The sequence below is a fragment of the Phyllostomus discolor genome, chromosome 1 (assembly GCF_004126475.2).
Source record: "Phyllostomus discolor isolate MPI-MPIP mPhyDis1 chromosome 1, mPhyDis1.pri.v3, whole genome shotgun sequence".
Lineage (NCBI taxonomy): Eukaryota > Metazoa > Chordata > Mammalia > Chiroptera > Phyllostomidae > Phyllostomus > Phyllostomus discolor.
This window is the reverse complement of record NC_040903.2, coordinates 67,268,108-67,293,916: the sequence shown is the minus strand read 5'-3', so window position 1 is coordinate 67,293,916 and position 25,809 is coordinate 67,268,108. Positions and strand designations below refer to the sequence as shown.

Genomic DNA, 25,809 nt, shown 5'->3' with positions numbered 1-25,809 from the left:
TACATCATTACACCATTTAACTCTCTCATACCCTTCAGTTATCTACAAAACAACTCTAGAACACAAACAGGCTCTCTTTTGTTTTGTTCAGATGTATGGCTGAATTAATGGGAATCCAAAGAAATCTAAGAAAGAGGACTATACAAGTGGCTATTTCCTACTATGAAGTATTTAACTGGCGACTATATTTCTTCACAACTGGACATTTAACACACCATGCAGAATTCTAGATTTTTATTCACACAAAAAAGCCCTATTTCTTGATATGGCTTAAAAGATGAATTCTATATCCTGTACACATGCACACACACACACTTACACAGGATGTAATATATAAATATACATTTGTATATGTATATACTAAATTATGCATCTCAATGCAAGAATGCTCTGCCCCCAGCAGCCAAGGGATAATATAGCCAGCCTCTGAGCTGGATACCATAAGAGCCTACGGAGGATGTTCCAGACCCTTCACTATTGGCGGTAGTTATTTTGCTGAACATCACTTTTCAGTACTGTTTTCCTCATAGACAATATCTATTCAGGTGAATTGAGAGCCACTCCTTCCTGCTGTGGTTGTACTGTACACTAGTGAAACATTCTCGTCCCGTCGTCAGCAGCTAACGTAACATTGCATGTTGCAGAGTCTCCCACCCTCCGCAGATCGTTCTGCCCATTCACAACTGGGAACCAGAAGAGGAGCCCCGCAGAGAGGAGGGAGTTGGACCGTTGGTGGAACATGTTTATGAGGTAGCTATTGTCTCTGTTGAAGTTGTGGTAGGGGGTTATTCTTACACTCTTTACTAATAAACGCTTCATAGCTTTTTAATAGACACCGGTACAACCCTGGCCAGGTGGATCGATTAGTTGGAGCATCACCCCATACACCAAAAGGTTGTGGGTTTGATCCCCGTTGGGGCATATTCCAGACAATTGATGTTTCTCTCTCTCCAACTCTCTCTCTCTCTCCCTTCCTCCTTCCCCCTCTTCTTCCTCTCTCAAACCAATAAACATATCCTTGTGAGAGGCTTAAAATTTTTTTGACTAAAAGACACTGAGGATCTGGCTGGTATGGCTCAGTGGGTTGAGCACCACCCTGCACACCAGTCTCCAGCTGGACTCCCAGTCAGGGGTGTGCCTGGGTGTGGGCGTGTTCCTCTGCACATTGATGTTCCTCTCCCCCTTGCTCCCTCCCTTCCCTTCTCTCTAAAACATCAATAAAATCTTTAAAATAAAATAAAATAAAATACTCCAAGTATCTGAGCATCATATACGCTTAGATGTGCCCTGTCGTGCTGCCACATTACAGTGGGTGGTGGTGAGATGTCCTGTGAAGTGGCCACTATGTGGTCACTTGCTTTTTAGTGTGAGAGCCATTATATAGCAAGAAACATTTCATCTTATTCCTTTCCTTCTTTTTTAATGTTATTTATTTCCTCTGTTTTCAATGTTTCAACAACCTAAGCATAAAAATGACTAGTGCCCTAAACCTTATTTCCCTTACTCTTATATTTTCAGATATCCTTAAAACCCATCCACCTCTTAAATGCAAGGTCACCAACCAGAAGGAACCAGGGAAAAATTTGATGGATTATTTACTACTACACAAAAAATGTTTATGTAGAATATATGGTGGGTGAATAGTAGATAAGAGTAATTTTACTATGCATTCAAATAAGCCAAATTAGATTTGAATAATTTAGCCTGGGATTTCAAATAGTTTGTTGATTAGTAAAATATGTTCCAGAAGCAAGCCAGTGGCTCATGCGTAAGCCCTGGTGATCTTTTCCCATCTCAGGTGTTAAATACTGAGTACTGAGTGCAGAGAAGCTTTGCTGATACATCATCTGAAACATTTAAATTTTTTACAGTTAGAAACCAAGATACAGTAAATGACTAGTTTAGTCATTGTTCCTTTTTTATTCTTTAAAATAAAGTTAATGCTTTCAGTGGAGAATAGTTATTCCTGCTTATTTTCAAAGGTCTAGAAATGAAATTTTGGTAAAAAACGATACTGCAAGCCATTTCCCGTTCGAGGTTCCTTCTTGATTAATGCCCTCTATCCCTTCTTTAGGTAGCCAATGCCACTGCCCTAATAAGTCTGACTATGACTTTCATCCCAGATTGCATTGTCTACAGCTAACAATAAAGCCATTTCAAAACTGATGAGCTGTTTGCATACACGGGAAAGATGCATCACAGAGTCAACATGAACCCCTCCGCCAGCCGCCCCACCTGCGCTCCAGGATCAGAAGCCCTGTCCAGAGCTGGACCAAAGCTATGCCTTAAGCTCTCTTGATAGCAAAAGGAGAACACAGTCCCCCAGGCCACTTGGATTAAGAACTTCACTGGGAAAAAAAGCTGACAAATAATTTATTAAACCTTCTGTGCACTAGTTTCTGCTTAACAATGGTGAAACTTTAAAGTTTGAAAATACATTGAAATTCAATCATTCTCAGCACAGCCCTGCTTCTAATCTTAGCATAAATGGGTCATAAAATTTTAGGGTAATAATCAGTAGTGCCAAAAGCAATCATCAAATGCTTCTTACATGTCTCAAAATATATTGCTATCGATGGATGCCACGTTGATTTGATAATGTGAATTAAATTGGCCACCTAATAGGGAAAAACAATTATAAATTATTTTATTGACCATGATAATTTTCAGAACTGTGGTAAAAAAAAGTCCCTGTTACCTTTGCATTTTTTAATTACAATAAATGTAAATAAACTTAGTGTTTTTCATAAGCCGTTTTATTTCCTGTGAGTACAGGATTCTAGTGTTTAAAATGTTCATCTCTTTACGAGACATGGCCTTTCTTTCCTTGAGATTCGCTGATTAAGATAGAAGGAGCTCGGCTTTGAAATGCACGCTCTAAGTGAACTGTGGTGAGCCTGGGTCTTTGGCATTTGATGGATAGCTGGGCTTCCAGAGGGTGAAAGAGAGTGCATCGCATATGGTTGCAATCGACAAGTCAGTAGTCAGGAAAAAGGTGATTTCATCATAAAGAAAAAATAACTTAGGTTTTGAAAGCATATCACTCAAATTGCATTTCTAGCACTGCAATTAAATTAATATAAATGTAAAGTAAGCATCACAACTATCTGACATGGTTAATGTGACTTTTGCAGAAGAAATCTGCCCTTAGAGCCTCACAGATTGGAGAGCCTTCTGGAAGCATCAGCACAGCTTGCTTTCAGAGCTCTTCTTGCTTTTAGAGACTCTATTTTCTGTTTTTCACAGTCCTGGTCCAGATGATTTAAAACAAAAAATCATGCTCTCCAGAATGGGCACAGTGTCTGTGGAGTTTGATTGCCCCTCCCTGCCTGTGTTGGGCCGTAACATGATGTGTTCCTTGCTTGTAGCTGCACAATATTGGACCCAGTACCATCAGTGACACCCTTCTGGAGGTGGGCTGGCCATTCTCTGCCCGGGATGAGTTTCTTCTTTATATTTTTCATATTCAAACTCTGGGACCTCTACGATGTCAAACAAAACCAGATATCAACCCACAGGATATAAAGGTAGGAGCCTTGTCTAACCTGCGGCTTTGTTTAATTTTTATGGTAAAGAAAAAACGTAACAGGGCTTATAAAAGAAAACAAAGTAATTATGTTATTTCCATGGTAATTGATCAGACCTCTTCTTTTAGTTGTAGAGTTAAAATGCCAGACCTACCTTAAAATATCTCTCCTAGAAAACTTAAATCTCTCTTAGTGTTATTGTTCATGGCGGCCTGTTATTTATTTAGCCTATTTCAATAAATACTTTTTATATATCATTTGACTAGCAGCACAACCAAATTCAAATCATAAATAGACATGTCATGTTTTGGAGAATTTGTACAAAATGCTATTTTTAAAGTATTTTTGGTATATTGCCAAAAGACATGAGGATCTTTGCCAAAATGACTTTTCCAGCTGTTGCCAATCGTGAGTGGCGAAATGCGATAATTTGCCAAAGGCCATCTCTGTGTCCTGAGAACCCCCAGACTGGAATTTTCAGGGCCCTATTCTTTAGTGAAACTTACAAAGAAACTGACAGCAGTGCCCCTCAAACTCTTAAGTGTATCTGAGTCACTGGGAGTCTAGAATGCAGGGGACCAGGTGGGGCCTGAGACTCTGTCTCTCTGTGAACACCTGCCTAGTTTTCTGGTCACACTTCAGCTAACCAGGAGCTCAAGCATCCCCAGGGCTGATTCCATCTAGAGTAAGATCCAAATCTGGCTTTAGATTCCTTCTGGAAAGGAAAGGAATTAATTTGCATAAACCCTTGAAAATGTCACATTTGAATGAGGGGGGGACCACTTGTAATCAGATGTTGTCCTCACAAGAGAGCTTCATTCAGGAATGAATATGCTCCAGTGGCTGCAGGGACACAGCGTGTCCATGAGAAGTGGTGCAGGGGGCAGGCTTCCTGAGATGCTCGCTCAGCCTCCCAGGACACACGTCTCCCTCTACTCTCAACCAGGGGCACCGGGACTTTGCCTGTTATGAAAGGCTCCTTTTTTCAGCCCAACATGCCTTCTATTCAAAGAGAGGAAGACTAAAAGGGGGTTCAGTATTAAAAGATTTATGGGGCATCAAACCTCCTGCTTTCTGGGGAAATAATAAAGAAGCCTACTTGTATTCCCCAGAATTATTTAAAATACTTCCTCCCTGGGGAATTCTTGTCCATTTCCTCTCTCTTTGCTTTTCATTGACAGTCTCCATAGACTCAACATCTTCATAGACAATCACTTATATTATAATATTATAAAGTAATATCTTCAAATGTTAATGTAGAACAGCCAAGTAATTAAGACATGCACAGATCTTGCTCTGCAGTTCACATATCCTGTGTTTCAGTCATAGAGTCTTATTAGAGCACGTGATTACACAGGAGGTTTCTAACTCTCTGAGTGCAATGTTTAGTTTGTATCTGACACTATTTATATACGTTTGTATATATTATGTAACTTGTTTAATGTGCACCATGTCGGCTGTTATTTTTTAATGCAATTAACAATCATTTACAGTGACTGGAACAGTACAAATAGACAGAGAACTTGACTTAAATTTTGACAGATCTGTGCACACTGAGTGGGAGTGTAGACTGCGCACCTGTGCTCTCTGCCACCCAACATAGAGTTTGCCACATAGACTTTGATTTAAAATCTGTCCAAGGTTAGTAAATTTTAAAAAGCCACTTAATTATGTTTCTTTTATAAATTTCTCAATCTGTAGAAAGTGACTATGATTTTATTACAATCTGAAGTAATAGCTCCCTAAAATAACTAATTATTATAACTCATGAATTCTTGAAATTCTGAACTCATTGAGCACTTGAAATATTATTACTTTCAGGTTCTCAGAGTACTTTTGCCTATTCACTAAACATGAACCAGAGACCAAAAGAGCTTTTATCAATAGAAAATAAACATATTTTAGCCCCGGCCAGTGGGGCTTGGTTGGTTGGCAGGCGTCCAATAACCAAAAGGTTCCGTTCAGGGCACACACCCAGCCTGTGGGTTTGACCCCTGGTCAGGGTGCATAGGGAGGCAAAAGATCGATGTCTCTCTCTCACATTGACGACTCTCTCTCTCTCCCCCACCCCACCCTTCTCCATTTCTTTGTCCCTAAAATCAATGAGCATGTCCTCAGGTGAGGCGAAGGAGCGAAGGCAAGGAGGGAAGGAGGAAAGAAAGAAGGAAGGAAGGGAGGGAGGAGGAAGGAAAAGAGAGAGAGAATTTTTAAAAAATGATAAACAGTATATTTTATATCAGTAATTATAAACAATTGAGAGTACTTGATGATTATTTTCCTCTTTAGGTATTAAATAATTTCTTGGTGAAGTTGCTATTAATATACTTAGCAATTTATTTCTTCCTAGATAACTCAAAGCTAAAGTCTATTCTCTGCCTTTAATATGAATTAGAAATTGGTAAGGAACAAATTATTATATCTTATCTTCAGAAATAGGTCTGGGAAATTTTAAAATTTAATATCAATATCAGATTCCTACATCAAAGCTAACTGATTTTTTAAATTAGAGTATAGATGGTTTTATTTTTAACTACCTAAAGTTATTTTTTTTACTTGTTTCTTTAAGAAGTACAGAGAGGGTAGGTTTAGTAAAAGGAACAAGGAGGCAGAAATATATTTTTGTAGGCAAGAACCAAGTCCCAAATTAAATCTTACCCGATGAGTGGGCGAAGGTAAAATTTGTTACCATTTGGTTCTATAGTTTCTTTATACATTGAGCAGTAAGGTGAGTGCCTCTGTGAGCAGTATATTTTCTGCGAATCCTTTCTGAGCGCACTCCAGTCCCCACTGGACTGGCCACCAGAGTACCCCGCCCCGTGGGTGTGTCATAGGGGGCCCTGCCACCCCAATCTCTACCGCATCCTATGGAAGATGTATAGGGTTCCCAACCACGTCTTCCTCTTCAACCATTCGGTTAATTTCCTTTCACCAGAACCCCTGTCTCTCAGGTTCACACACATTTTTAGTGACTTCTCCCTCCTGTGCATATTCTCATGTTTGCCCACTGACCCCTGAAACATAGCCTCCTTCTTCGTGCCTCTTTCCAACTCCCACAGATTCCTAAGGACGTTTGTTTATGAAACAGAAACCATCAGATTTCCTCAGAAACGTTTCTAGGCCACCCAATCTAGGGAACAAGTGCCACCAACTCCAAAACCTTTGACATTTCCCAGGTGGCCTCTGCAGAATCTCTACAACATTTTCCTGTAATTACGTGGATCCGCATTTAATATAGTGTGCTTTACACAATGATTTTTTGTTTCCTTTCTTTTTTAATTTCTCATACAGCAACTGTCCTGGCTTTATTGTGCATGGTTTTATGCTCCAAAGCCATATTGTATGTAGAGTCGATTTGTTTGTGGACTGGCCTGAGAACTGGACGGACATTTACAACATGGTTTCTAAAGAGAAATGCGTGCGGAGTGCCAGACATCTAGCTTGAACCCCGAAATACAGTCTGTCTATAGATTGAATATATATTCCAAATGTGACTCTGCTCACATAAGCCTCCAAGTCCAGAAAGGCCTGAATGGGGTTCAGTTTTCACAACAGCAACTGGTACAGTTCGGTTATCCCAGCAAATTGCCCTGTCGTCCACAAGGCTTGGAGGGCTAACGCTGCCTACCTTTGAAAGTCACCACCGTGATCATTCACGGTGACCTGTGGCTGTTTTAGGAGACAGTGGGCAAAGATCTCACCCACTGACACCTGCCTCATTGCCCAAATACGGAGCATCAGCAACTGAATTAGGGTTCAGGGGTATGGTCAGTAAGGACACAGTGAGATGCCACTAGAAGTTGGTGAGTTAAACTCAAACATTATTTGTCTCCTCTCAGGCTTTGTGGAGAGTCACTCTGCCTGCTTTGTCGACACTGTTCACACATCTGAGGATGAGGGTCGGTGGACGTGTGGGGAGGTGGTGGGGTTCAGGAAAGGCTGAGTGGGCTGCCCAGTCCCAGCGAGCGTGAGGGCGTGGCAGTGCCGTGGGCACATTCACTCGCACTTTCACATGTGTCCCCAGTGAGAAGGTTCCTGTCTGGTTATTTGTCGCTCCCACCATGGCTTCGCTTCATCAAGTTTACAGTCTGGGTCAGAGGCAGAGGACTTCAATGTGACAGTTTCTCCACATTCTACCATCTAAAGCATTTTCAGATTTTCAATGTCTGGGGCATTCAGACCAACCCATTAAATCTAATTCATTCCAGATCCATCTCGGAATAAAATTTTAGAGTTGAGTAAAGTACTTCTCAATGATTCTCAAGGCAGTAAAATAATGATTTCAAACTACCAATTTTCTTATTTTGGCGGAGTCTATCCTGAGGTTTGGAGAGTCCTTCGAACAGGCTATGATTTCTAGATAAGATGAAGCTGAAAAAGTAAACACTGTTAAGGAACCAAAGTTGCATAGAGAATAAAGGACTTTTTAAATTGGCAAGATTTCATAGTGCACGGCCAAGTGTGAGGCGCTAGGGGAAGGGGCTGTGGAATGTAAGACTGCACCCAGGGGAGGAAGACAAATGCGATGCTCAGATTCAACCTGCATGAAGACCACAACCCGACATTCTGGGCTTACGTTCAAGAAAGAAGAGCCCTGAGCTAGAGCAGCCCGACGGAGACTAGAGTAGGACGACTGACAGGAGACAGAAAGCCACAGACTTGTCTCGGGAGCCATGGGACGCAGGCGGTCCTGACTGAGTGTCTCTTGAACAAGACCACCCCACAGGAAGTCCAAGTTACAACCGAACACTGCAGACGTGGGAAGCCGAAACACAGAAACTGTTTGTCAGAGATTACAGCCCTGCAAATAGTTTTTCATTTGTTAAGTCAGTGAGCCCGCAGACAGTGGCTTGGCAGATTCGCATAGTTTTGTCTGATCCTTAAGAGCATTTTCTTCCTTCAAAATTGCCTCCATTTACTTACTGTTTCCTTTGAATTCAGAATGCAGGGCCACTGGGTGCTTCCTAGAACAACAGCATCCAGCTCACTCAGGCCCCTCCCTCCCTCTCTCACATACACATTTTAATTCACCCTTTACTTTTTTACCAGCACTCATAGGTCCAATTGCTAGCCACCAAAGAGCAGTGTTCTCTCCAGGGTCAGTTTCTCTGTGCCTTATCTACTCTGCAGGATGGTTTCAGGGTCTCCTGTGTTTTGAAAAATGTGAAACACATGTCCAACAACTAAGAAAAGCTTCAAAATCGCCAATGGAATGAATTGATTCTTTTAGTTATGCTTTGCATGAACTTTTCAGGATGTGAAAAAAATGTGGGTTTCTTTCTTCCCCATAAATTCTTAACATTTATGTCTCAAAGAAAAGTACATAGAGGTCTGACCCCCTGGGCTTGTCTCTACTTCTTTTTAATTATGAGCGATGTCCACCGACCCTCTCTTAGCAGGAATACCTGAAATCCTCAAACAAGTTACTAACAAGAAAAAGATAGTATGGTTGCACTTGTTTGGGCTCACAGAACCCTTAATCTCATTTCATCCAGTGCTCTTCTTCAAGAGCCGTTTTCCAACTGTGTTGCAACATTGTAGTGACACACTGTTCCTTCACTCCATAAATTAAACCTGTGCCAGAGCGAAGAGTTGAGCGAAGAGGAATGAACATAGAAAACTCCTGTTGGGGTCAAAATCTAAGTAGCAGCTGGAGAAAGAACTGTATTTACTAACAGTTGTTTCCTAATTGCAGAAAGGGGCAATTTTCATACTTATTTTGAACACAATGCTTTAGTGGTTACCACCAGCTTCTCACAGCTCTTGACAAGATTGTAAACAGGCTCCAAAAGTTTATCTGGAAAATAGGCTTTAACTGTTGTTTACATTTCTTGGGTAACCTCTTCCCTGTTTTTTGTTTCGGGTGTTTTTTTTTCTTTTGTATTTTGAAATAATTGCTGTAGTCTCATTTGAGAAAACTGGTTTGCAAGCCATTTGAAGACTCTGACTATGGTGTTTACAAGTGGCATTCTCCCATCTGTAAAATAATGTTACTGAAAGAAAGAAATGTGTTTTACCAACCTCTGCTGTGTGATCTATTCATTCTGTATATCAGAGGAAGTCCTGTGTTTTGCTGAAAGACCACTTATGAATACTTGCGAATGGTGGTACACTGGGCCCACCTGAACAGGATGTGTTCTGTGTCCCCAAGCTGCTGCATCCAGTGAAACCACATAGGACGTTGAGTTTTCTTCTCTCTGGACTGTTATTTTACTGCTACTACTGCTACTATTACTACTACTACTACTACTACTACTAGGCTGTAATTTGGGGATAAAGAAACACTCCCTAGTTCTTTCCAGTGTAATGTTTCTCATAGACACACACACAGTATGTGGTAGAAAATATGTGATACAATCTATATTTTTACAATTCTACCTGAACTCACATTTTAATCTTACAATATGAAGGCTTTTCTCTCAGACCCTCCCTCACTGTGTAGCCCTGAGCCATGTATGCCTTGCAGGCCTCCCCCAGCCAGGTGCTATTGTTTCCTGGGAGTATTCCAGTGTCCGTGGGGTTGAACCTTCCCTCACTTCTAAGTCTCAGATGTTTAATTTAACATCCAAGCCTCCAATTCCATCTCACATTTCTATAATTTTCTCACTTCCTTTATATGAAAACTTTTTCCAGATCAGTTAACCCACCCACTCCCAAGACAGTCTGGAATCTGTGATGAGTGGGTTGAAACGCTCTTACAAACTTCCTTTACCTTCCCTCTCCTCCACCTTTCCAAAAGTCTCTGTTGTGCACAGGCCCATAGTTCAGCTTCTCTGCCCCTTAGCCTGAGGGCACCATTGCAGATTGATGGGAGGAAGTGCCCACTGGGCAGTTAGCTTCTGGAGTAGTCCTCCCACCACACTGATAACTCTCCCTTCCCATTCTCTTTGTTGGCTTCTCCAAACCTTCGCTGCTCCCCTGCCATCCAGCCTCTCCAGCATTACTATCAGCAGGTGATCTTAGAACAAGAAAAACTTCGAATGATCCATTTCCCTCCCCACCCCCTCCCCCACTCCACTGCAGATACCTAAACATTTATCCCTTGTCCTCAGCTTTTTACAACACTGTCAGGGGAAGAATTATTTTTCCTTCACTTCTAAATTTAACTCTGCTACATAAAGTTTCTTCTCTGTTTCCTCAACGTCTTCCTCCCTACTAGCTCAGCCTTGGTCCCCATAAGCTTACTTAAATTTCCTCTATCTTCAAAACAAACAGTAAGCAAATCACTTGGTTTGCATCTGCTTCCAAGAGTGGGCCCCTTCTTCCTTCCATTTTTAGCCAAGCTATACTTACTATTTCTAATTTCTTATTTCTCTTTTATTACAACTATACATTTTTTTGCTTTCATATTTAAAATATACTAAATGCCCATCAGAAGAATGTCAGACAACATGTAAAAACACAAAGGAGAAAAATGTAAATTTTTGGTAATGTCACCACCCACTTATTGCATTTCCTACTTATTTATGCATTAATTTATTTCTCCATTTCACTACATATTGCCAAAATTAAGGATACTTCTTTAAAAATCCATAATACCATTATCATACCTAAAAAGAAATTAGCAAAATTCCTTAATATCATCAAATCTCTACCACTAGTAATATTAAGATAACTATACTTTCAGATTATTTTTCAATTTCTAGATATACAAGGTAAGTATACATTCACATTTTATTAAAATATACCATCTTATTATATATGCTATTTTGTAACTGAAAGGTTTTCTTAGGCTCCGCTGAGGAACACATGCCAATCAGCCACAAAGTTAGGCAGCATAGAGCTTTATAGAGGTTTGCGCACCCAGGCGAGGTTCCCTGGTTTGCATGGTAGGGCCGGGGAAGTCACGCCCGAGCAGGGAATATGGCGGGGTTTTATCTTGGTTGGCTCTCTTCGTGGGGGCTGGGGATTGGTCCCCTTTGAACAAAGCGGCAACATATCATGGTGGTTCTCTTTGGGCTCAGGTTGCCGTGTGCATTTCCATTTTGGCAAAGCCCGCCCTTTCAGCTCTTGGGGTTGATGTCAGCCGTCTTTTCCAGGCTGTAGTTAGGCCGCCGTTTTGTCCTACCCCGCCCATCCTGACAGTAACATGCCTTTTTCCCTTACTAAGGTCATATATCTTTCTAAATTATATGTAGTGCTACATCATTTTTAAAAAACTGTCTAGTAGTCTTCTGTATAAATGTCATAATTTATTTAACCAGTAACTTATATATGCCCATAATATTTTATGTTACTATCTTTTGTCTCCATTATAAATAACTATTAAGAACATCCACGTTTTATTTGTTTTGTTTTGGTGTTTTCTTGTAATTCAGTTTGGGGTTTAGTTTTTCTGTTTGTTTGTTTGTTTGTTTGTTTTAGATTCCACATATAAATGAGACCACAAGGTATTTATCTTTCTCTGTCTTAGTTCACTTAGCATAAGGCCCTCAAGGTCCATCCATGTTGATGAAAATGGCAAGATTTCCTTCTTTTATTGGCTGGAGGACACTCCCACGTGTGTGTGTGTGTGTGTGTGTGTGTGTGTGTACTTCTTTGTCCAGTCATCCAGCAGTGGGTCCTCGTGGTGTGTGCCTGTCTTGGCTGTTGTGAGTAATGAGTGCTGCAGGGAACACGGGGGCAGAGATAGCTTTCTGAATTAGTGTTTTCCTTTTCTTCTGATACACACCTGGAAGTGCAATCATTGGAGGATGTGTCAGTAATTTCCCAAGTGACAAATTCAATGAATACATTTAGTCCTAACATTTTTTATTCCTTAGCTGGGTTTGACATTTTTATAGTCACGCCCTTCTTTTTACGCCTTTCTTTTTGCTAGCCTTCCACAGATTCACACTTTCCTGGATTGTCTCCTACGTCTCGTGTTCCCCGTCTTTACTTTTCCTCTCTGGATCTTCTTCCTCTCCCTGTTCTCTGATATTTCCTGCAATGTTACCTGTGACTCTATGCTTCTCATTTTTCATTTTCTCATTGAGCAACTCAGACCAGTCAGCAGCCTATTACTACACATCTTGATAGGTGCTGATGGGGCACAGAGCCATCCTGTGGAATCTCAGGCAGGGCTGAGGGTGCCAGCCTGGTGCAGGTCAGGACGGGAGGGCAATTCTGCGCACCAGGGGCAGGACTCGAGTGGCACTTAGTGAGAACTGAGGCTGCAGAGCAGGTGGAACCAGCACCAGGAAGGTTGTGTGTGGCATACCAAGAATTCTGGACTGTCTTTCTATGTGCCCAGTAGATTTTTCCAGGTTCTTAGGACATGTTGAGCACTATCATTTCACCTTTTGTGGTGCATCCTTACATTAGCAATGTGAGAATATCTCTTCTCATTCCATAGATGAGCGCACTGTTTTGCTCCTGTGATTCCAAAGAAAAACTGTATTAAAAAAAGATGTATTTGTCTTGGGGGGAAGGGGAACAGAAAATTAGGGTTCTGTATTCAATTAGTCAACAATAGGGAATGTTAATGGGATATTATATGTGATTTACTGGAACTCTCAAAATATATATTCAGCTGTCAGATGACCCAGCCTGGAGCCTGAGATAAAATCATAAATTCTAAAACACTCGCAAAACCAACCTGGGGCTCAAAATAGACTCTGTTATGACCTAATGCTTATATGGCATGATGAGGGAACGTCATTGTCATTAGAACGTGGTTCTCTCCTGAGGGAGCACTTCCTACACTTACAGGAGTGTGGGGCTCAGACATGCCAACGTTGGGTCCTCGACCATACCAGTGCCTCAGAGTTAGCACCTTGCTTTTCTGCTACCTCGGGACCCATCTCGCCACAAAGAAACCTACTCAGTTTAACCATCCCTGATACACAAGGAGAGGAAAGTAAGGAGAGAATAATGACTCATGCCTGAAAAGTCACTCCGTGTTTTCTGTTCTTATGGGGAAGTCACTTCTGCTTAAAATATTTTCTTCACAAGACAAGCTTTCCAGGTACATTCCCAGGCCTCATGAGTTCCTGTAACTGGAGAATGGAAAGGTTGTTCCTTCTGCATGGGGTTCATTTTGCTGTTGGAAATGCTGCTGGTAAATCAGAACATGTCTGAATTCTGATGCGAATCATTTCTGATTCATGCGAATCATTGTGAAAAAAAAATTGCCTAGAGTTCAAGGCTAGGTAACGAGTGTTAATGTGGTTGTCCGTGATGTCTTTTGCTTACTGTTTACAGCCTGCTGCCCCCAGAGAGGACGCCCCTGAGCTGAGTGCCTTTTTACGAAACTCAACCATCCCTCATCTTGTCAGAAAGAGAAGTGCGCCTGTGCCGGAGCTGCCCAGACAGAGCCCAGTGAAAGTCCTGGTGAGTTATCTCGGCGTGCACAGAACCGAGGGGAAAGACCAGGTGGGACAGAACTCCCCACTACAGATGGTTTTAACTTCAAGTTATTTTTCATTACACCTATTGGGGTGACAGTGGTTAATAAAATTATATAGGTTTCAGGTATACAGTTCTACAACACATCATCTGTGTATTGTACTGTGTGCTCACCACCCCAAGTCAAGTCTCCTTCCATCACCATTTATCCCCCCTTTACCCTCTTCTACCTCCATTCTTCCCTTATCTTCAAGAATTGTTTTCCATTCTCCTCCAATGCTCAGATATGCCTAACATTTTTCAGCAGTACATGTTGTGAGAAATGGAAGTGGCTTTTGTAAGTGAGTGTTTGCAATGTAACTTTTTCACCCTTCTAAACCTGCCATGGAGAGCCCAGTAGAGAAGTAATGGTGAAAATGTGAAACATGACTATTAATGTATTTCAAGAACATGAAGATTCAGTTGCTAGCCAGTCCCCGGACACTGCACGGGTGAGGTTTGAACTGAGCCTAGAGAAGTGGGGCTGCCTTTCAAAGGGTCCCTGGAGTGAGCGTTTCACCGTCCCTCAATCTCAGCGTCCTGTGCTCCACTGAAGAGCTGTGAATGGTGTGTCCAGGTTTCTGGCCAAAACCCAAAACCAAAAAACTCTACAGAGCCTTACTACTGGGGTCTGCGGCAGATCTAGACTGAGCTTAGCCATCACTTTGTAAAACTAGGGACATCATTCCTGAATCAGCATTTTTATTCAGTTCTCCCACTTGTTCCACTGAGAATGTTAATGCTACTAAACTGTCTGTTTAAAGGGGTTAGAATGGGCTTTAAAAAAACCTTATGTATTGAATATACTCTGACTCCATAAAAAGTTTCAAACATAGAAATTGGCAGAAAAGTCCAATGAACAAATCTAACTCAATCAGTTAAACTTAAGTCAAGAGAGGAACGTTTATTGTCATAGAAGAACCTGAAATTACATGGCAAAAAAATTACTCTGACAGTTGGCAGGTTATATGATTTGAGTCCCTGTAAATTTTTATGACATTGTAACGCTTTTAAAAAATGTAAAAGTAGGGATTAGATATGCTATTGAGTTTAGAATAAATTCATAAAATTCTGCATAGCATCATTTTTAAAAAGCTTCCGGAAGGAATAGAATGGGAAACAATGATTCATGCCCTGGGGACGGGTGTGCAGCACACTGACTGAGGTTAACAATACTGTGTGGTATATCTGAAAGTTGTTGAGCAAGTAAATCCTGAAAGTTCCCATCATGAGAAAAAACTGTGTAATTATGTGTAATTGTGTAATTATTACCAGGTGTTAACTAGACTTATTGTGGTGATTATTTTGCAATATTAACAGATATCAAGTCATTATGTTGTACAGCTGAAACATGTTATATCAGTTATATCCTATTACACTTTTTAAAAAAAATTTTAAAAAGAAAATGATTAAGCCCTGGCTGGCATAGCTCAGTGGATTGAGCACGGGCTGGGAACCAAAGTGTCCCAGGTTTGATTCCCAGCCAGGGTACATTCCTGGGTTGCAGGCCATAACCCCCAGCAACCGCACATTGATGTTTCTCTCTCTCTCTATCTTCCTCCCTTCCCTCTCTAAAAATAAATAAATAAAATCTTTAAAAAAAAAAAGAAAGAAAATGATTGACATCTGTAGAATTCTAGTATGCAGTACCAACAGGAAAGCCCTCTGGAGAGCCAATGTCCAAACCTCTGGGGACCAACAATTTGGAAAATCAAACTTCAACTATATTTTTCCGTTTCCACTTCAGCACATGTCTCGTGAGTGTGTAACAGCAGTGGAGATCAATAACTAATACTCTTTTGAAAATTATGTGCTCTTGTGTTATGGGATCAGATTGTTTCTGTGTATTCTTTCTCATTAAAGACTTTTAATGCGAGAAGATTTCTAACCTCTGAATATCTCAGAAACTTATTACTTACAGATGAGGACAAGGCAATCCTCGATTTCCCTGTCTGATTCTGTTAAATCATGTTTTATTGCCTTTCTCCCTTATTGGTTCAAAAATTGCAACTCATACGCCTCCCCATGTCCTCGAGTCAAAATAATTCTGGGTAGAAAGTGATTATGCAAAGTTTATTCTGAAATCAAAAGCTAAATAAGACCTCCTACAGTTTTTGTTTAGTTAAAAACAACTTACTGAATCACATTTCTGATTAGGAATTTGAAAGTGCAAAATGCCAAAATCCTGTTTGGGATCATAATTTCCAATTTGCATAGGAAAAATCTGGATCTGTAACCCTGAGATACAGTTTCTCCTCTACTTAAGAATGTCCATGCCTTTCTCATCTTGGGTCCCTGCTGCGTTTTGCAGCAGTCATCCCCACCTGCCCCCTCTCTTCCGTCTACTACTCATTTTACAGAAACTTTGTCTTTCTTAGTCCTGTTCAGCACTTGGTACTCTTGACCAGTTCCTGACACCATCACCTCCCCTAGCTTCCCCCCAAACATTCTCTCCTGTTTCTCTTCCTACCTTTCGACTTGACCCTTTGAATTCTTCATGGACTTCCCTTCTGCCCATCCTTAAATGCTCTCAGACCTCAGGATTCCATCCTCGGCCCCATCTCTTCTCTGCCGTTGGCTTTGCACTTTCATGGGAATTTCTTGCCTGATTGTAACGCCAGTCATTAGTCACTGTTAGGTGACTCCTATCATCTTACTGCTTTGAAGACTAGCAGGGCTCACTGTGATGTCCATCTGGATGTCTGGCAGACATGCCAGTCTGCTCACGTCCACACCTCCAAAATGTGCTCCTTCTTTAGAATTCCCAGCCTTGGTGATGCCAGCACCCCTGTACCTCAAGCCCAGACAGCTCCCTCCGCCCTCCCTGTCCTTCCTCCCAGTCTTTGATTAGTCACCAGGTATCGATTCTACTTCCAAAACTTCTGTAGAATGCATCTCCTGCTCTCCATTCCCACTGCCTCAGTTTGGGGCTTCATCATTTCTCTCTCGGACTCTTGTAACAAGCACTTACCATCGTCCTCACCTCCCACTCCTCTCTCCACTCTTCCCTCACATATCACCTGTCCCTAAGCTACAAACATGGTCATGGCCCTTGCTAAAAAAGCTTCATAGGTTCCCCAGTACCTTCTGAATAACATCCAAAGTCCTTATCACAAGTAGGAAGATTCTTTACCACCTGGACTTTCACCCTTCCCTATCTCATTGCCATCTCCCCCACCATACCCTTTTCTCCTCTTTCCTGAGCACGCACTGATCTTTTATGAGAGAATCGTGTCCCTGTTACCCTGTGCTTCCAGGTAACACTTTCTCACCTTTCCAGTCAGTATCATCATAGTGACCACTTTGCAGTAACATGCATTTTATATATTAAAGGTTATCCATTATAAGTTGGACAACCCTAGAAACTAGGTTAAAAACTAGTCTTTATAACCAGGGAGTAATTTAGACAGTAAGACAAATGCTTGTCAGCAGGTTAATAGCTTTGGGTCTTTGAGGTCATGTGGACCCACGGACCTCCCTTAAAAGCAGTGCTAGGACTTTGCTTAGTCCATGGTCAGGCGTTATGAATGTCTGTCAGAAATGTCCTCCTGAGTTCTGAGAAAATGAACCAGTGGCACAATTCAACTCCTGATGCAAGAAGATAGTATTAAGTCCTCAGAAAAGAGCTTAACTTTTATGTCATGCTTATGTTCCATTTTATCTCTGCATTACTACTGAAGTTGAGGCATCAACTTGCTACCCAACTATGCTTTGGCTTCGTTGTTTTAATGTATTTGTTCTTCATTTACATTAATAATATGGATTAGGTGATGATTTCTGGGAAAATAAGATATAAATAAATTGACTTCAATGTTGATTCTGTACCACAATTTAAAAATGCTGATTTGCCAAAATTGCTGTTGTTTTTTCAGAATTGTACAAATATCGAGTGCCTGCAGATCTCCTGTGCGGTGGGGCGGCTGGACGGAGGAGAGAGCGCGGTCCTGAAGGTCCGGTCGCGGCTCTGGGCCCAGACGTTTCTCCAGGTAACAAACCCACGGAGGCACAGGCCCTGGGCTCCCGGGGAAGCTCTTCCGAACGCTCGGTGTGAGGCTTATGGTTTTAGAATGGCTTTTACATTTTCTTAACATTTTCTGTTTTTATAATTTTTAGATTTAACTTTTAAAATATTTTATTTTTAAAAATTGTTTTTTAATTTTTTAATTTTTAAAGAAATTTTATTTCTTTAAAAAAAAAAGATCAGTTGGTCATCTTTCCTATCAGATAGACATTTTTTCCAGCTTTACTGAAATATTATTGATACACAACATATGTAAGTTTAAAAGGTATAATGTGATGACTCATATATTACAAAATAATTACTACAGTAAGGGCAGATAACATCTTCTTCCCCTCACATATTACATTTTTTGTGAGTGTGGCTATAACTTTTAAGGTTTACTCTATTAACAGCTTTCAAGTATATAATACAGTATTGTTAACTATAATCACCATGCTGTAAATAAGACTCCTGACATTTACTCATAGCTGGAAGTCTGTATCCTTTAACCTCCCCATTTCCCCCACCCCAAGCCCCCAGCAATCCCCATTCTACTCTCTATTTTTACAAGTTTGGCTTCTTTTAAAGATTCTACATATAAGCGACATCACCCAGTGTTTGTCTTTCTCAGTCTGACTTATTTCACTTAATGTCATGCCTTCAAGGTCCATCCATGTAGTCACAAAAGACTAGATTTCCTCTTCTTATGGCTGAGTATGTATAATCTCCCTTAATTTAGGAGAAGACAGTGCAAATAATAACCTGACTCCCTAAGATATTCAGACAGTAACTTAGATTCAAACAAATCTACTTAGCTCAATACCATTTACCCAGTACCTGGCACATAGTAGTTCCTCAGTAAACATTAGTTAATGGAAATGATGGTAAGTATAAGAGCATAGTTCAAGCCATATGCTCAGAAAAGTAAAAATAGAAACCAATTTAGAAGGGAAAAGGGAGGTTGTCCCAGAAAGGTGCTCTTGTCAGGTGAGCTCACAGTGTGGGTTCCAGCCCAGCCTGCGTCTCTGCCAAGTCCCAGGTCCATGTGATGCGTCGACTCCACGCAGCCCCGGCCAGTCTGTCCCGCTGCATCCAGCAAGGCCGCAGATAGCTCTATCGATCATGTGTGCTTTAAAGCTTTTAAATCTTTTATACTAAGCTGATGAATGTTTCCACTTGGAAAGAGCTATGTATTTAAATGATACTACTGTGTTATGATCTTTTTGTTTAGGAAGGATTTAGGGGGGAAAAAGCTTAATTAAAATACCAAATCTGTGCATTGTTGCTAATATATATGATTTTATTTACTTTTAGAGAGAGGGGAAGGGAGGGAGAAAGAAAAGGAGGGAAACATTGGTGTGAGAGAGAAACATCACCTGGTTGCCTCTCATGCCCCCACCAGGGTACGTGGCCACAACCCAGGCATGTGCCCTGATGAGGAATCAAAACAGAGACCTTTTGGTTTGCAGGATGACGCCCAACCAACTGAGTCACACTGGTCAGGGCTGTTGCTTATATGTTAACTACTAAAAATTTTTTACTCTGTTTATTGTGCCATAGCAAATCAAATGATAAAATCCTTTTGAATCTAGCTAACAAATAGAGAATTTTGTAGTTCTAGATTTTCATGTTTTCTGATTCAATATACCTCTATAGTCTCAAAAACATTATTTAATTTTGTTTCTAAAATAAACAGGAGGAAAATTTAAGTTATTTTTAAAAGTTTGTTGTGAAGCCCTTTTTTAAAAAATTTAAGGCAAGGTTTTCTTAGCATTAGCACTATTGAAATTTTGGATGAGATAATTCTTTGTTGTACAGGCTGCCCTGTGTATTATCGGATGTTCATTAGCGTCCTTGGCCCCTACCCACTAGAAGCCAGTAGCAACCCCTAACCCAGTGGCGACAATGAAAAGATGTATTTAGAATTGCCAGTGTCTCAGGGCTCAGAGTTACCCCTGGTTTAACAAGTGCCCCAGGGAGAAGTGCAATGCACAATTTGCATATTTTTAAGTTAAACCGCTATTTATTCATTCTCTCAACAAATATTTATGGAAGTCCACCTATGCTGCACACATTGCTTCGAGTACCACTTGCAGTCCATCAGTTTCCTCCCGGCGGCTCTGCTGTTATCTGTCTGTCATCTGAGAGCTGGGAGAGGAATCGGAGTGAATGCCCAAACCCGCACAGTCTAAATGGATGACCATACATTCCTCCTATCACTTTGGGCACCGCATCCTACTGAAGTGAGGGAGAACAGCTTTTCAGTGAAGCAGGACTAAAATCATTGTGACACTACGGTCAAAGGAAAGTGATTTTATAGTAGAAGACACGCATCAGTTCTATGTACAACGTTCCATTCCAGTAAGAGGCCTAGAGAGGGAAAATGGCATCTTCGTTTTCTGTTAAGAAGACCCAGTGAGTCTACAAGAAGTCAGAAACAATCAAGGGGCTTTCCAAACAGTAAATATTTAGCACGAGTAGAGTCAGGCCAGAGCAGCCTGCAGGGATGTTCTGGAGTCCTACCAGAGCAGAGCGCCTCTTCCAAAGCTTTGGGAGAGAGTGGCACAAGTCTCTCCCTGTACACCCACAGCCATAGCCCAAATTCCTGTACTTCTACGGTTTCTTCTTATTTCCCTCTTGGAAGCTGACTGGCAAAGACGAGTGCAGTATTACAAGCCATCTCTCTCTCTCTCTCTTTCTCTCTCTCTGTCTCTCTGTCTCTCTCTCTGTCTCTCTGTCTCTCTCTCTCTCTCTCTCTCTCTCTCTCGGATGTATTGAAGGCCTTTGATAGTTTCCTCATGCAACCTAGAAGGAAGTAAACATTTTCTGCCTTCCTAATCCAGCATAGAAAGTTTATAATTCTTAGTTGACATGATTTGCCTTATTGTGTTTGTTTCTGTCCATGTGGTAAACAAGCATACTGGTCAGGCAAATATTTTATTTGGGTTAAACTTAAATATTCCCCTGTTCTGTGATTGCTCCCTGAAACAGCAACTCCTTTGCAGCTTAAAGTTTTACCTTTAAGTAATCACTCAGGCTTTGTCATCTCACAACATAAATGTTCCTGGTCAGTGCTGGGTATCGCAACATGGGCTGCATGAAATGGGTATGTATTTTAAAATAATTCTTCAGAAGGAATTGAGTAGCAGGAAGGTGGGAGTAAGAGTGCTCACAATGTTACCAGCCTCACCAAGTATTTAATCAGAAGTCTCATTCTCCACTCCACTTGTTACCAACTCTGTAGTTTTTTTTTGAGTACCATGACTCTTTTGTGCAAAAGTACCTGATGGAGGCAGCAAATGGGCTGCAAACCAGTTTCAGTGACATTGCAATGGGACAGGAATCGGCATTTTCTGAGGATCACTAGCTAGCTGTCTAGCTGGTGGAAGGTCCATGATGTTGTCCAGGAGTCTGAACTCCAGCTGCTTTTTTAATCCTAAATTGCCTACAATGTGGCAGCGATTGCTATTACATGAGGAGATTACTACATAGAAGAGATTTTGTTTAACATAAGAAAACTACAGTTGCTTTATAAAGAGCACAGCTGGAAGCATTCAACTTACAACATGGAATCGATACTATGACTCTGCTCCTCATTGCCGTTCATGAACTAAATGCTCACCTGTGCTGTGCCTACACCCTAACAGCCACAGCACTAGCGTGTCTTTCTTTGAGGCCAACCAAGCCACCTATAGCCTAATACTTCACATTTCTCATCTTTCCAGCTCCAGAGCATCTTTTAAAAATGAAAAAAAAATTCTTACTGAATAGCATAGAGACACCTTGGTTTTGGAGAATAATTTAAGATAAAGAACAGAACACTCCATGAGTTGTATTGTTTATCAGATGGGTATTAATGTGGGGTGGGAAGGTTGTGGGTAACCACCCCATCTGACCTGTTCATTCACTGTCCATCCGTGTGGTCAGTCAGCCAGAACTACCGAAGCCCCCCTGTGTGTGCTGTGCTAGGTGCTATGGAAAAATGTTACAAATGTTACATTCCGTGGTTTATGCCATTCATTTTTGTATGCTCTTGTTGGAGAGAAAAGTAACAGAGAAAAGTAAAAAGTTAAACAACAATGTGAAAATTCCAAACAGTGTATGACAACTACAGTTTCATCCTAGAGTATGAATCAGAATCTTGAGCCCAATCCCAGGTGTTTCTGAAGCTCAGCAAAGCGAGCTGGGGAGTGAACCACAGGAAATGACAATAAAGAATGGCGATGAATGGAAAATGTGAGGAGGAATCAAACTGTGGCTGAGAACAGGGGTGGTAAAGGCTGTCAGTGAAAGAAAGTCCTCAGAGAAATGTGTTTCTCCATGTTCTGCATTCCACAGTTCAAATCCCACCTCTTATGCACTAAGAGGCTTTAATATTCATAAATGCAGAATCACATAGCACAAAAACTTCCCATCTAGAGTCCATACAGAGATGGACTTCTCCCATGATTTTTTTTCAAGCACAAGACTTTGAGAGCAAGACAATTATTTTCTGTCATTTTTTTTATTGAACTTGGAGGCTAAAGAAAACCTGTGCATTGGGGCTTTGAGAGGTGGATGCACATTTGCATAGGTAGTTGTAACCCTCATGCATGGAACCTCATTGCCAGAGTGTGTTGTCTTCGCTCTGTGTCTACCAGTCAGGATGATAAGGAAAGTAGATTTAAACCACCAAGTACACACACGAATTTGTGAGCAAAAATTTCCACATTTAAAAAAATACCTCTCATACAAACAAACAAAATCCAGCTTTCAGCTGAAATGGGAATGCCAGGAGGAAAAAGAACATCAGAAGAATAACCAACCAAATAACAGCCACAAAGAATTTTTCTAAGTGAATGGAGTTACTTATCCTGGAATGTCAGGGTAGAAAGAAAGAAAAAGACTAAGGTGGTGCTTTTGAGTATACAAAAGTTTTACATGCTCTGGCCTGTCCTTACCACACAGAATAAGTGGGGTTTATTGGAGGAAGAAAAAAAATCAGTCATAGGAGAAGAAAATAAACTTTTTAAAAATGCAAATAATTTAAACAAAATTATTACAATCTAACCTGTTAGACTAGCCTCAAGAAAACCAACATTGGCTCATGGGTAGTGAGATGCTGGTAAATGTTTAATACAGTGCACTCCATGGAGGGAAAAGCTCCAACATGTAGCATTTGCTGATTCCCGCGGTGTGAATGTTGCCCCGAGCACTGATTTCAAGCTGCCAGCATTGCTGAATGTGGGCTTGGGCAGAGACGCATCTGCAGCTCACCACCATGTAGGGTTTCCCCTCACAGACACAACAGACACAAATAATGTCTAGAGAATAAGTAATAGTAAAGTGCAATAAAATAAGTGGTAAGTACTGAGTTGTTACTACCTTTAAAAAATATAATTACTGAAGTTTATGTATCTGTAATGTAAATTGTAATAACGGCTCTATTTAACAACTGGTACTCACCATTCCTGAAACTTCAGCAGTCTCTCAAGAGCCACGTGAGCCAGCCCAGGCTCCCGCTGGATAGGTGTAGTCACTTCCTCAAGTTCAACGGAGGAGAAGCACAGAAGCTTAAGTTCTCAGAATGTCTCTTCTTGATTTGCTCTAGAATATTTTCCTTTGATTTTAATCAATAGTTAAAATGAGAACCAATTAAACAAAAAGAACTTTTGCTGAAAACTTCTGTCAAAAACACTGTATGGCTCTAGGTCTGTGGTCCTTAATTAGAGGAATTTTGTGTTCTGAAGGAACGTTGGCAATAATGAGAGACATTTTTGGTTGTCACAACTTGGGCATGGAGGGGTGCTGCTGGCATCTAGTGGGTAGAGACCAGGGATGCCACTAAACATTTTACATTGCACAGGACAGTCCCCCAGCCAACCTAAAATCTTAATGGTACTGAGATTGAGACAGTGCTCTGAGTCTTCTGTATCAGGTGAAATGTGATAAATTTCTTTACAACTCAGCACCAGTTTTTTCTCTAAACTATTTCCCTCTATGACAAGAATGTTTAGCTCACTGTGCTTCCCCTTTGTTCTTCACTAGTAGCAACTATATAAATCATTGTACTTATTACTGTTTAGGACTCATTTTCTGCTTTTTATTTTAACTTTATTGTACCAAGTCTTTTGTTAAGAAGACAGATTCTCTTTAAGAATAAGAAGAGGATGAATGGTTGGATGGATAGATGGATGGTTATCTGAACAGGTGGTGGATGGACGGATGGGTAAAGGGTGATGGATGGATGGGTCTGGATGGATGATGGATGAGTGGATGGATGATAGATGATTGGATGGATGATGGATGAAGAATGATGGATGGATGATAAATGGGTAGATAGATGGATAATGGATGGATGGATGGATGGATGGATGGATGGGGGAAAGTAAAAGAAAAGGAAGAAAGGAAGAAGTTTTGCTTTGGAAATGGAAAACACTAAAAATGATTGGGTAGCTGCCAGTATAACTCTTAAAGGCTTTCTATGAAATATACTTAAATAAATATTTTTAATTTCAGAGAAAAAATGATCCCTATTCTCTTGCATCCCTGGTGTCCTTCAAAGTTAAGAAGATGCCTTATAAAGATCAGCCAGCAAAACTCCCAGAGGGAAGCATAGCAGTAAGTATCTTAAAAGTATATAGGCATTGAAATAATTATTTTTTAAATCACTGTTCTAGCTTGTGCTAGGTTTAAGTGCTGATTACATTGACTTGAGAACAGTTTCCCCTTCAGATCACTATTTTCTTCTTCCAGTCTGGAAATTACTTAGTGTCATTTGATCAAATTTTTAAACTTTTAATGTAGTTTCTATGCTCCACCCACCCACAAAAACAATCACAGGGCAGGACCAATATCATTTTCAATCAAGCTATTTCGGTTCAGAGAAGTCCAGATAGCAATGATCACTGTAATGAAATTGTACTGATTGCTTCATTTTAACATGAGTGAGTAGGGAAGGTAGAAACTCTTCCTTAGGGACAGATGCTGGAGACCAGCTGCATGACATTGGACAGTGGTCTTTCCTTTAATGCAAAGAACTGTAATTTTTACTGGAAAGTAAAAAGTATACTATGAGCTTCATTTGAGTGACATTTTATTTTTAAAAATTGAGGCTATTTAACATCACTGGCCCCCAAGTCTCTGTCACAGCATAACTGCTAGCATCCTCAGCAGCCCAACAAGGCCATGAAGAGCACAGGGGGAAATGGGTGAGAGAGGTGGAGCAGACAGTGGCCCCAAAACTCTGCCTCCACAGTGAAAGTGACCACAGCCAGGGCTCCTAGAAACAATAGTAAGGTTTAAACCTCCATCTCCTGGCCCCCCACAGACACTGACAACTCTGGTCCCCAGATCCTTGTCACGCAAAGTGCAGTTTACAAACCCCCAACCCCCAACACCACCTAGGAAGTTGTTAGACACACAGACACAGGCCACCCTGCAGACCTGCCTTTTGTCAGAAGCATCGGGTACCATGTTTATAATACCGTTGGAGCACCATCGCTTTGGATGGTGTACAAAAGGATACCACCACAATTTCTTCACATCAGAGGTCTTCAGATGGAATTGCAATATTTAATCTTTCTAGCCTAACTACTTTTAATTTTAATAGCCTTACTATTTAAATTAAATCAATCCATTGATTAGTGATTCCCAACCCTAAGTATTCAAGAGTCGTCACTCATGCAACTTTAAAGTCTTTACCTCAACCACCAGGATTAAGTGTGTTTGAAGTGAGGCTTTGACACTGTCAGTGCTGGGAAACCGGCACTGAGAACCGCTAGCACAGGCAGGCAGCTCAGAGGAAAACACACAGCTTCAAAAAGCCCATTTCCTGGGCTTTTTCCTGGCTCCACCCCACTCTAATCGGAAAACCTTCAGGAAGTCACTCCACTTTGCTGACGCTGTCACCCATGTTCGCCTGACAGAATTGTTGAAATA

At 40.9% G+C, this 25,809-nt stretch overlaps 1 protein-coding gene across 1 annotated transcript in view; it reads left to right on the top strand.

The window, feature by feature from the left end:
- The window catches only part of ITGA8 (integrin subunit alpha 8), a 170,339-nt gene that overhangs the window by 132,819 nt on the left and 11,711 nt on the right, over positions 1-25,809 (top strand). Inside the window, exons 24-28 of the mRNA XM_028508025.2 lie at positions 645-750; positions 3,369-3,527; positions 13,707-13,835; positions 17,762-17,875; positions 24,388-24,489. Coding sequence (XP_028363826.2) covers positions 645-750; positions 3,369-3,527; positions 13,707-13,835; positions 17,762-17,875; positions 24,388-24,489 — 610 coding nt within the window. The remainder of the gene's footprint in view (positions 1-644; positions 751-3,368; positions 3,528-13,706; positions 13,836-17,761; positions 17,876-24,387; positions 24,490-25,809) is intronic.